Source organism: Hemicordylus capensis, chromosome 2 (assembly GCF_027244095.1).
Source record: "Hemicordylus capensis ecotype Gifberg chromosome 2, rHemCap1.1.pri, whole genome shotgun sequence".
Taxonomy (NCBI): domain Eukaryota; kingdom Metazoa; phylum Chordata; class Lepidosauria; order Squamata; family Cordylidae; genus Hemicordylus; species Hemicordylus capensis.
Window position 1 is genome coordinate 194,547,584 of NC_069658.1, and position 12,856 is coordinate 194,560,439.

A 12,856-nucleotide genomic window follows, 5' to 3' on the forward strand; every position below is an offset into this window, starting at 1 on the left:
TTAATGATATTAACTAAGCCTTCCCCAACAATCTCCCTGCTAGATAGAAGCAGCTAAGTCGGGCAAGGATCCAGAGAACAAGTGGTAGGCCGCACTGCCCCAAGCAGCTTGTCCACGTCATCAGGCATCACAGATTGAAACTGATCCAATCTAATACTGCAAGAGAATTTTATGAGATTTTTATTGATTTTGTAAACTGCCTTGAAGGCTCTCAAGTGGAAAGTTGGGATAATTAAAAAAACACCACCACCAAATAGATACAGAAAATGAAATGGAGCACTTAATGACTGTATCATTTCAAACCTACCATAACAACTTCTTGTATATATTACCCTGCCTAAAGCCATAACCACTCTTCCTCTCTATAGGTGAATCCATATCTTTTTCCAATAGTTGTAACTCCAGCTTTTTTCATCCAGACTTATCAATGGTTGTTATCATTGGCTAGTTAATGGTTTTAACCTTGGCAAAGTTATCAGGTTTTCTGCAACAGTCCTATTACAAATACCTTCATATTTGCAACCTGTGTGTTAAAACATTTCTAACCTAGAAATAACAGTGGAACAAATTACATTCATTTTAGCCACTATCCATTACTCTGTCAGAATTACAACTGTATTCAAAAGATCTGAAATAAATATTGATTCCATAACGAAACAGCAATTCTAGGATCAGAGCAGAGAACTTTTCATTTATTCATATTAAAGGGAAAGCATTCAAAAGTGTTCTCACTGCAGTGGCGCAGTCCCTTGCCCAGACTCTGACACCTCGTTCTGTTGCATGTATAGACCAGGCAAAAGTGTGGTTAAGAGAGCTCGGAAAGGAAGCATAATCTTGCACACTGAACCACCGTGGTGCAGTGGTTAGAGTGCTGGATTAGGACTGGGAGACCCGACTTCCCAAATCCCCATTCAGCCATGACACTTACTGAACCGGGAGATGACAAAAATCATCGAATCTAGCAACAAAGATCGAACTTCAACATTCCCTTTCCGCGCGCGTCTCCTTTCTCTACCACTTTGAACTGCGAACCGCAGAGCCAACCCGCCCAGCTGGCTTTTCTCGCTCCCTCCCCTCGCCTTTTTTATTTTTTTATTTTTTGGGCATACGCCACCTTCAGAAGAGAAGGAGGTGCCTCTTTCGCTATAATCACGTGACGGCCACATCCGGGCCTTTTGCCTTCTCTCCCTCTTCCCAACATGGCGGCTTCAGGTGAGTGGTGCTCGATAGGGCATGGGCCTTCGGCTCTAGTCAGGCCGGCGGTGTCCGGCTTGACCGTATTCCAATGCCGGGAGCAGGACAGAGTATCTCGGGGAAGGCAGCCGTTCCTCTTGAGCCACAGCCGCCATAGCCATAGCCGCAGCCGCCGCCCTCCACTCGCCTCGTCCTTTAGCTCAACCTGAGCAGGCGCGCGCCGTAGCTTCGAACGCGGCAGTGGCGGCCTTCGCTGTTCTAGCTTTGGCGCGCGCCTGATCTGACCAGAACAGGGGAGGAGGTGGCACGAGCGGAGGAGCGGCGCACTTCATGTGTCTGGAGGGAGGAACTGGCTGATTTGCTAGTGCGGGGGGGGGGGGCGCGGCGGCAGCAGCAGCAGCATATGGAACCTTCGACTGCGTATCAGTGCGCAAGCGCAGTGGCTCGCGGGAGGGCGCGGGTGAGGTGGGGAGGGGAAGAGAAGAACCTGGGCGGTTCCCACGTGGGTGCCGCGCTTGCTGACTCCCCGCACTCTGGACGCCAGGGGCGTGGTGCTGTGGTGTCTGGGTTGGTCGGAGCACGTCAAATAGGACGTGTACGTCCTGCTACACACCCGGGGGGGAGGGGCAAAGTGGCATGCGGTGTGGGTCATGTTTTGCTTCACTCTAGCCACCCACCTTTTCTTTATCCTCCCGCCGGGCAACCAGAACTCGTTGAACAGAGGAATAGTGGTTAAGGGGGGACCAGGAAGTCTGGATCCAGTCTCATCTTGCCCACGATCTTGCTGGCTGTCCCTGGGAGAACCACTGTTCTCTTAGCTGATTCCTGACCCTAGCACATCTGTAACAAAGGGATAAGAAAACTGACCCACTCTAGAGGGTTGTTGTAAGGCTTGTTGGTATAACTTGCAAAGTGCTTTAAAAGCTCTAATAACTACAGGAATGTTTTAAGTGCCAGGAAATGGAAAGGGTGACTCTTCCTCCTTTCAGCAGTGTGTTGCTTGTGGTCCAATACCCTGCAGTTAATAACTAGATGTGTTCACATTTGTGTGATGTGATTCTCTTCTTGTCTCCCACCTCCATGCCATCCAATTTCTCTCTGAATATTGTGTTCTTGGTCTGTCCCAAGTTGACTTCCTTTTGGTGCTGTTGAGTACTAGCTGTGTCCTGTCTGTCATCCATTATATCCAACATTTGACCTGTTGGGTGGAACACATCAAGTGATGGGTGTGTGTGTGTCACTGCCACACTTTTCTTTACTGCCCTCCCTACCCACCACCACTACAATCTGGAAATACTAATTCCTGATTTGCATGTACAACAGGTTCAGAATGAGGTGTTGGAATGGACTGTGCCATTTAAAGCTGCAAGTGAAGGATCATGCTTTTTAATGCTCCCCTTTATTTAAAAAAGAAAAACTGCAGGTGGAAAACAAGTACAGCAGAAGGTGGCCTGGGCTTTAAACTCTTACATGTCTTGCATCCTGATCGTCTCATAAGATTCACCTACAGTATGGTGGCTTTACTCCTGCCTTTTAGCTCTGTCTTTGAGCATGGGCACAGTGGCTGGGCCTGTAATGTTTCTTGCCAGGTTTTCTCTTAAGTATTTCTGCTCTACCATTAAATGAGGTGTTTGTTTTTTGCACACTGCTTCCCCATTTGGACTGGCATGTAGCACATGAAGTTGCTGCTATTGAGACATAGTCTGTCCTGCCCCTATTACTGGAGAATTATCAGAATATTTATCAGAGAAATCAGAAGTACATCCTGCTAAGCTTTAGGGTTATTCACTAGTATCTCCAATTACTGTCTTGGAAAACAGGAAAGACATCTGTAAGAGTCACTTCCAGACATAGCTGATGTTTCTGGGATAAATGGTCAGCTGGTGTAAAGGCATCTCCTTACTCCACCGTCACCAGGTAGCAGGATTGCTGTTTGTGTATTCCATAAGGTGCAACTCTTCCATTCAAGATACAGATGCTTCCTAGATCTCTTCAAATTGTGTTCCAGGGAACCCAGAGGTTCCTCAGTGAGAAGATCAATAACAGTAGACCATCTTCCTTGCTCACCACTACTAGGCACCTTCCTGCAATGTACTGCCATAGAGCAGGGTTGGATGTCTTTGTGGGGGGCATTCTTGTTTCACTTTGGGGTAGCAATGAGGCTCAGCAGATCTCGCCAGGACCCTCTTGTACCCCATGACCAATTGTCAAGCTGTTGGCAAGGTCAGGCTCCCATGGTAGCCTTATCTGGTCCTCTATATCCCTTCCACTTTATGCAGTTCTGCTTGTAAGGAAAAGAAACAACAAGACTTGCATATGAAGCTACTTTCTACCGAGTCAGACTACTGAGCTAGATTAGCTCAGTGTTGTCTACACTGACAGACTGGAGCTGTTCAGTGTTTCGGTCAGGGATCCAGTCCTTCCTGGGGGGATTAAACCCAACATCTGCATGCAAAGCATGTGTTCTACTGAGCTATTGCTTCTCTTCAAACACAGGCTCTGTTTTTTTTCCTAGTACACTTCCCAATGTGATTTCCATATAGAGGTGGTATTTCTGTCTCATGTGCATTCTAGGTAGGAAAATTACTATTGTCAATGGCACTTGCTCCTCCTGAGGGGGTTCTGTAAGGAAACGTGTTTGTTTTTCAGCACATGCACCCATCTGAGGACATGTGTTACTTAACTTTGAAGGAAGCTCTTTCAGCTAGGCAGTGACAAAGTATGATAAAAGCCAAGAGAGCATTGGATTGTTCTGGCCCCTGAACTACTGCTTGATGCATAGGGTGGCGATACAGAAATTGCACATCTGTGCCCTAGAATGTGTCCCCAGAATTCTGTGCAATGTGTAAGGATTCTTTGGCAAAGAAGTCAGTGTGGAAAGGGTTTGCCTTGTACAGAAACAATGAAAAACTACTGCTCTGTCATGCCCCCAGCCATGTATGGCTCCTCCTTTTATATCAGGAAGCTCTTCATTTTGTTTCAGAAGATGGTGCTGCCAACTTATCCTACCATATTACAGCTCAGGGGTCCAGGTGGCTGCTGCTCCCCCTTTCCACAGGTGGCTGCTGCTCCCCCAATTGCTCTGGCTCTACACTGTTGTGAAGTGTAACCAATGCAGCCCCTTCCTTCCCATAACAAACATCTAAGATGTCCTGTTCCTCTGCCTGCCGAGATCCATTTTGCAGGAGACAATAGTTCTGAACCGGTAGGCTCTCCGCTGTAAGACAGCGATGGTATTCAGACTCGTCCAATATGTCAGTCCCTTTCCCCAGACTTCCCTGCTCCTAGTCCAGTTACTTGACTCTCTTTGGAGAAAGTCATACAATGTCTCTTGATTTTTGGTCTTTCCTTTCCTCTCCTCCCCCCCCCCCCCGCCCCCAACTCTCCTTCTTCACCCCTTGGGTTTTTCCTAATTTCTGGAAAGGAAGGCTTGATTATTGTTTTGTCAAAGGTGAGAAGGATTTCAGTATTTCATGTTCTCCCTTTGACCTTGCTCCCTGAGGGCAGAACCATCTGACATGTATTAAATTTGTAACGTGGTGCATAGAACTGTATAGGAACCCCTAAGAGGAGGGGAGGCATTGCAGCATCTTCCATATAAAGTAAAATGTATAGGATTTCTGAATAATGGGGCATTCCTCATGTCTGCATCTACTTGGATTTTGTGGGTCAGGATCTGCCAGGCATGGCTTCTTGTCCCCCTGTGGCTTAATCTGAAGGGTGACTTCTATATGCCTTTGAAATGCACCAGGCTGCACCAAACAGCAGTTATGCTAGAAATGCTAGGGTACAAAGTGGGAGTGTATACCTCAGTATCTTTTTAGCAAGGCATTGCTGTCATGTTGCAGTAAACCAGGCATAACTGCATTTTACTTCTGCAGTTTACTTTGAGACACTTTGCTGCCAGAAATGCTTTGACTTTATCAAAAGAATTAGCCTTTACTCACAAAGGGGGTGAGCTCTCTTGGTTATCTTACTCCTAATGATAGGACAAACCTTGGCAAATACAGAATGGAGCACAGTTCTGAAAGCATGAGTTACCTTGCACTGCTTTTTAAGGCTGAGTTTACTCTAAAGCTGACTGGATTTTTAGCACCCATGGTACTGAAAAAGAGTTCAGTCACCCAAGGATTTCATTAGACGTGTTACCAGGCTGATGGCTTTAGTTTGAGGTGAGCTGGGTTTTTTTGCCTTGTCAGAATTTTGAAACGCCTATTTACACAACTGAGCCTGTTGCTGTTACTGCAAAGAGTCTTGTAGTGCAAAGGCACTGGGCTGTGTCTCCTGTCGTTCTCTAGAGAAAAGACAGCAGAGCGTATTCATCTTGTGGTTGCATTTATTTTTCATAGTATTGGTGCAGTGTATCATATGAGACAGGCCAACGCTTCAGCCCAGTGATCTAGCAAACATCTTCTCTTACACTCTAAATTTAGAGAATTGTGTGGCTTTTTAAAAGACACTCCTGTTTGCTATGTGCATTCAGTTCAATTTTTTATTTAGATTTATGTTTGGACCTGGTCTCAAGCTGGGTTCTATATATCCTTCTGTTGACTTCAGAAAAAGCCTGTGAGCTAGGTTAGGCCAGGGCTTGACAAATCCCAGGCACCAGAGAGCCATGACACCTAGAAACTTAACTGTGACACCTAGATTAGGATATTCAGAAGTAGCCATTTGATAAAATCTTTATTTTCCTGGACAGCCCTGTTTCTGTTCCATGTATGCTATTTATTTTATTTATCATATTTCTATGTTGCCTATCTCCAGGCAGTGCGCAAGTTGAAACATAACAAATATAAAAACTATAAAACAGTTAAAATTCATAAAACAGTTAAAAAATCTCGATGAGTAAAAGCGTATTCAAACTTCAATTTCAATTAAAAGCCTGGGGAAACAGGTATGTCTTTAGGGTCCTCCTGTTGCAATGTTTTTCAAATATTGCTTGTCAAGGGAATAAAGAAGCCTCTTGACCCTCCCCCTCCACAGTGTTCACCAGCTTTGTCCAGTGCCCATTGTCTGGCTCCCAAATCTTTGGGCTGGCTCCTAGATCCAAAGAAAATTTGTCAAGGCTTGCACTAGGCTAAGAGGATGAATACCCAAAGCCTCCTGAGGGATTTCTAGCCAAGCAGATCCTGGGTTTGCTATGCCTGAATCCAGGGAGGCAATCTGTTCCATAAAATTGTTTTACTGAAGTTATTTAGTCCCCTGCTGTCTGAGCAAAGAGGCGCCTTTTAAAAGTGGTGATTCTCTTTATTGAGCAGAGGGAGAGCAATTGGCCCTACCCATTCCCAGCACAACATCCCTCCAGGGGCTGTGGCTGGTGCCTATCTTATGTTTTTTTAGATTGTGAGCCCTTTGGGGACAAGGAGCCATTTTATTTATTTCTATCTCAGTTAGTTGATATAGTGGCAACACAGTGCACATGATGGATCTGCTACAATATTATTATTATTATTATTATTATTATTATTACATTTATATCCCGCTCTTCCTCCAAGGAGCCCAGAACGGTGTACTACATACTGGAGTTTCTCTTTCACAATAACCTTGTGAAGTAGGTTAGGCTGAGAGAGAAGTGACTAGGGATGTGCATGGTCTGGACCGGTCCGGTGGTCCGGCACCGAGGGGGGGTCTCCCTTTAAGGGCGGGGGGGGTAGAACTTACCCCTCCCGCCACTCTTCTCCCTCCGGCGCTGTAGTTGAAAGCGAAGTTTTTGGGGTGGCAGCGTTCCTCGCTGCCACCCCTGCCCCCGTCGTCGCTTGTTGGTCTCTGTAATAGTAGCACGCATGCGTGCGTGGCGGCGCGCGCGCCTGTTGCTGCCATGTGCGCGCCGCCTACGTCACACGCACGCTGTGTGTGACGTAGGCAGCGCGCGCGCACGGCAGCAACGGGTGCGCACGTGCTGCCATGCGCACATGCGTGCTACTATTACAGAGACCAACAAGCGACGACGGGGGCAGGGGTGGCAGCGAGGAACGCTGCCACCCCAAAAACTTCGCTTTCAACTACAGCGCCGGAGGGAGAAGAGTGGCGGGAGGGGTAAGTTCTACCCCCCCCGCCCTTAAAGGGAGACCCCCCCCTCGGTGCCGGACCACCGGACCGGTCCAGAGGCCTCCAACATGGCCTCCGGACCGGTTCGTGCACACCCCTAGAAGTGACTGGCCCAGAGTCACCCAGCAAGTCTCCTGGCTGAATGGGGATTTGAACTTGGGTCTCCCCGGTCCTAGTCCAGCGCTCTAACCACTACACCATGCTGGCTCTCTTCAATACTTCTCTCCAGACCTTTTTTTATTGCGTAAATAAAACATAATTATTTTACGTAACAAAAACTGGTCTGGAGAGAAGTATTTATATCTCTGTAAACCACTTTGGGAGCTTTTATTGAAAAGCGGTATATAAATATTCATCATATTCATAAAATGCTCTGTCTTGTTCCCAAGAATAAGTATGTGCGTTGTGCCTCAGGTGACTAACTTGGTAAACAGTTCCTCAGCGCTGTATTATGATAAGGCATGGGTTGTGTTTCAGGAGCAGTTGCTATGGGGCCGATAATGCTAGCTCAGCTAAGTTACAGGAGTGGTAGCTATTGTTGACAGTAGCGGTTTAATTTCTGACCCAGTTCTTTAGAGTAGCGAGGGAAATGACTTGTAGGCTTTGACTTTTGCAGGCATGATGGAGTCCTGTTTGACAAAAAAACGGGGCCTGTGATATGAGCAGCAGTTGGTATTGGCTTGTGGATACCCTGGACCAGCAAGAACAACTGCTGGCATCCATGTGGCTTGTTTGGTATTGCTCTGCTTGAGCTTTGAAGGGTCGGTGCTGCAGAAGCAGAGTGCTGTGTCTTTGCGGCAGGACTTGCTTTGTGCTGCTTGCACTGCCTGCAAGTTGTCAGCCATTTGGTGCAAACTGAGCCTGCAGGTCTTGAATCCAGTGCCTGCTTGCTGGTTAGTACTGCATTTGTTGTCACTGAAAGCAAGACCAGGTAGTTCTCCTTAGGAGTGTCTTGGGGAAGAAAAGGGAGTGGAAATAACTCTACATGAAAGATGTCTATGACTTTTTTACAGTATAATTAGAAATGCAGCAAGGTTTCTTTCTGAGACTGCCGTTGCGGTCAGTAGGTTGCTGCTGATCAAGTTTTTTTTTAATACCTAGGCTGATGTTGCAATACCATGTGTGTTTTGGGCTGCCTGAATTCCAACCCTTCCCAAAGGGCTGACCCTACTGTTTTAGTTCTGTAGTGCTTGTAGACTGCAGCAATTTGGGGAATTGCTAAATTCCTTAAATCCACACACACCTTTTGGTTTTTTTAAAAAACAAAAAGGGCAAAAATTCCCACTGCGTGCCATTTCCCCAGTACTTTTGTTTCCATAATGTTCAGTGTCTGAGACTCTGAGCATCAGTTAAGATTGCCAACTTTTGATTTCAGCCTTTCTCCTTGCAGCCAGGAGGAAAGTGAAGCCAAGGCAGACGCAAGGAGTAAGTGATGATGAGGCAGGGTTGGTAGAGCCAGGACAGAATCTAGCAGTGTCTGATTTGGGCCTGGAAGAATATTCTAAAGAAAAGATTACAACAGTCTCCAGCACAAGTTACCTGATCTGAAAGGTTTTGCTGGTCAGAGTAGTAAAATAGTGGGTGATTGGCAACCCCAGTAGCAGTCCTATGATTTGTAAAGCAAAAGGTCTCTTTAAATCGGAGGATGTATGGGGTGCATTATTTAGATAGGTCATGAACAATTTGTACTGATCAGAGGCGAGCTGCAGCTTCCAACAGGATGGAGTAGGAATTGCCTTAATATTTGTGTGTGAGATGAGCTGCTGATACAGATGGTGGCACTAAATCCAATTGGGGCAAACATTTCACACTGTATATCCATTAAACCTGTCTGTTCCCTCGCAAGGCTCTGCACATGGTCCCCTTGTTTATAAAAGCATGAACGAGGACCTATGGGTCTCAAGCTCTCTCTGTGGTGGCACCCTCTCCTTGGAGTGCCAAGACCTTTTCAGAAGGGTTTTTGAGTCCTAGAGGTGAACTCTAGCCTCTCTTAAAACTTGCTTGGCATGTGCATGTATTGTATCTTTGTGAGTAGTACATTTTAAATTCATTTGATTACATTTTTGTGCCTGTATCTCAAAAGTCACTGTGGGAGCTCTTGAGCCTGAATATTGTGAGACAAATTTGAAAGTAAATCAATAAAAATAAACTCATGGTGCTGTTAGCAACTATTGATGCTCTGTGTTAAGTGACATACTGGGCTTTTAGACTTATTAAGGTGTGCTTTGAAAATGATGAGAAGGCACAGCTGCAGCTCTTCCTACCTTTTGCTGAAATTGTCTTTGTCCGATCGCATATTCTGGGGATCCTGGATGAAAGAGGCCCCAGGGCCCATTGTCCATACAGGAACAGGAAATGGCACCTATTTAAGACAAAGCTTTCCCAACAGATGTGATAGTGACTTGTATTGTGGAGGGAGAGCTTGTGGAGGAGTGAACCCCAGGTTTTGTGGCTAAAACCAAATGATGACTTGAGGAAGGCTTAGTATCAGTGTCAAGTAGGGGTGATGTTAATTTCTTTAGATAACTTTTTTGAGGTCCCTGTACCAGTAGAGGACTGTAGTTCTACTGTTTCCAAAAGAGCCTGTGCCAAAAGCTGTAGTCATATTGGGTGGGTGGTGTTTCCCAGAGATTATTGTATTGCTGGAACCTTTTGACAGGAATTTGAAAGTGCTGTTTTCATCTGGTGCTACTGGAATGTAAACTAGGTTGCTCAGTTAAAAGTGCAGAGTAGCTAAGACTGAGCTATGAACCAGGGTGTCCCCAGTGCAAATCTTGCTTCTGCCACAAAGCTTATATTTTCCAGCTGCCTTCCTGCCCCCCTAAACAACATGTGAATGATGGTGGTTTACTTACAAGGTGGTTGTAAGGATATGCTGAGATGGTGTATGCTTTGTATGCTGTAAAAACATCATATATAAATGTTACATATTCAATAAAGAGAGTCTGATGGCACAGGATATATGTCTTGACTACTAGACACCAGTGGTCTCTCTAGCTCAGGACTTACCCTGACTGGAGGCGGCTTTCCAGACTCTCTGGCAGAGATTTTTCTCAGTCTTGCTGTTCGTCATCCTTGACTGAAACTGGGACTTGATGCTCTGGCGTTCTTAGCATGTGTTCTATCACAGTTTCTCCTCTTTGAAATTGGAGCTTGTTGTAATAGGAGTATTTTGTAATATGGATTCCCCTCATTAGTGTGTTGGTATTTCTTTCGGTTCCTAGAGTCCAGTTTCTTCTGGACTCTAGGAACAGAGTGCATGCTTGAGGAGCTCCAAAAGCGCCCTTGTGCCTAGGAAGCACAAGGAGGGTGAAACTGAGTAACTTTTGGTTCCCACTTGGCAGGTGGCCCAAGTTGCCTCTGTTTGAAGGCAACCCTGCCATGAAGTCATAATGTGATGACATAACTGAAATTCTCACAATGTGGAGGCAAATAAAAATGACTCTGTAGTTTTCCTGTAGGATTTACACTCTTAATAAGAGAGGGGAGGGAGCAAATAGTTAAAAACCATGCCGTTTATCTCTGGTCAGGGACTGGCCAATTACTATGCAGGTTGCAGAAGAAAGTAAGTAAATAGAATGTGAGCAGTTGCTCTTCAGGCATGAGATCTTGCATAGCATCGCTGGTCCATTTTGCATGCCGGACTGATGCTGCGCCACACTTACACCTGAGGAGTGGGTTACTGTGGCTGCCCAGTGTTTGTAGGTGACGGGATAAAGTCCTGGCTGAACCTGCAGATATACTGAATCAGGACAGAAGGTGATGTGTAATGAACCATCCTTCCTATCTACTGTGGAATGTCCAGTGCTGTTTAATGCTGCTTCTCCACCAGTTGCTGTTGGTGAAACTGCATTGGGAATATCCAGCTTGTGGACCTGTCTGAACAGTGGCACACAGTGCCCATGTGAATAGTACGCCCGTGAGGGCAAGCAGACACTGCTTGCTTGGTGGCTGTGGAATGCCTTCCCAGATGGACTTTCTCCGACGAGAAGATCATGAGAATGCCACATGTGCACCTGCTGCTTGTGTTACTCCACAAGGATAGTTTGGGGAGAGCAGTCGGTTATTTGAAAGCTGCCAAGATAGGAGTCGCAAGTAGACATCATTGGCTTAGCGTACATGTCCATGAAGACAAGCCACGGAAGGGAGGGACTGGGCTGAACTGAGGGCTATGTAAGATCACATTCGTGAGTAGTGTCGAATACAATAATGGCTGATAGTGTTGGCCCAGCAATTTTGTTTTCAGACTTGTTTCAGTCTTCCAGTTTATCTCCTGTTGGTGACTTGAGAACCAAGGGGCATGGTTAAATTGTTTTGTTTGGGTATTGGGGACCCAGGTTGGAATCCCCACCGCCCCCCCCCCCTCTCTCTCTTTTTTTTTGGTCTGTTATGATTTAATGTGTGTTTATCACATATTTTGATGTTGTGTTGTAAGCCACTCAGAGAACAATTTGTTATGGGGTGGCTAACAAATAAAGTGTTGTTGTTGTTGTTCATCGCTTAATCTTGTGGGGCTCTTCACACATTATATTTATAGGTGTACACTTAATGTGTTGTGAATGTTCCAAACAGGTGTTTTCAAACACCTGTGACAATCCTGTCAGAAGACCTGGGTTAGCTGCAGCTCTCTATTGAGTATGTTTGGTGAAACCTGGGTGTGATCTCTGGAACAACCTTTTCTGACTGGCCTTGTGCCAGCTAGTCCTTGTCTCTTGCAGGCTGTTAGGATAAATAAGGGGAGAGTGGTAGGGCACGTCCATACCTTGAATAATCTTGCAGAAATGCAAGCTGATTAGTAGAGCAGCCGTCCTTTATCTAGTCTTTTAACTGTAGTCAAGCAGTGGTGTGGAAACTGTCTCTTTAGTGGGTGAAAAGACTATGCACCTAAGAAAGGTGGGAGTAAACATTTGCTGGTACAGTTTGTCACTGACCAGCCTCTTGAAAGCCATAGGTCATTCAAAAAACCTTATGTCTGTAAATTGGCCTAAGCACGGACTTGATTCTCTTGTAGGAATGTTTGTGTGTTCCGTGTTAGTTTGTGCAGTGGTTGTGAAAAGTGAGGTCACTGAAAGGGGCAATCAGTCTACAGTCTGTGAATGTGATATGTCGCCCTTGCATTCTCTTTCTACTCCTTAGGGCTTCACGAGTGCACTCTCCAGTGGAGAGCATATTGAGTTTTTTTAAATTCTGAAAAGACCCCACTCTTTTCTGGATTCTAGAGAAGGGCAGGAACTCTTTCTGACTTTGTGTTAAGGCTGTGGAGGCTTGGCACAATGTCGGAGAAAGCCCCTCCCACCTGGTTCAGAGCAGGAGTGTGGTGGTGCTTGGAGTGTGACATAAAGGCAAGACACACACACACCCCATAAGCATCCCGCCTTGGTGGTGGAGCTGGATTGTGGTGAGCCCAGAGATTCTGGGGGGCTATCAATGCCAGCCAAAGTGTGTGAGCCCCTCCTCACAAACAGTTACTGTTTACTGGTAATTGCCCAACTTAATCTCCTTTTTCTTCCCCCTCCTCCGAATATAGCCTTAGTCTCCTGGCAAGAACAGTATAATCCTGCTACAGCCCACTTAGTCCCCTGTCATAAAGGAGAGCTTGTGCTTTTACAGAACA

The 12,856-nt window shown here is 45.9% G+C and overlaps 1 protein-coding gene across 3 annotated transcripts in view; it reads left to right on the forward strand.

Moving 5' to 3' along the window:
• The first annotated feature begins 1,092 nt into the window (after positions 1-1,092).
• The window catches only part of EIF4B (eukaryotic translation initiation factor 4B), a 44,238-nt gene continuing 32,474 nt past the window's right edge, over positions 1,093-12,856 (forward strand). For 2 of the 3 annotated variants that reach the window (XM_053297701.1, XM_053297703.1), the window contains exon 1: positions 10,774-10,807. In XM_053297701.1, the coding sequence (XP_053153676.1) occupies positions 10,789-10,807 (19 nt within the window). In that variant the 5' untranslated portion in view covers positions 10,774-10,788. Of the gene's footprint in view, positions 1,213-10,773; positions 10,808-12,856 lie in introns of those variants that run through there. The other variant, XM_053297702.1, reaches the window with a different exon arrangement.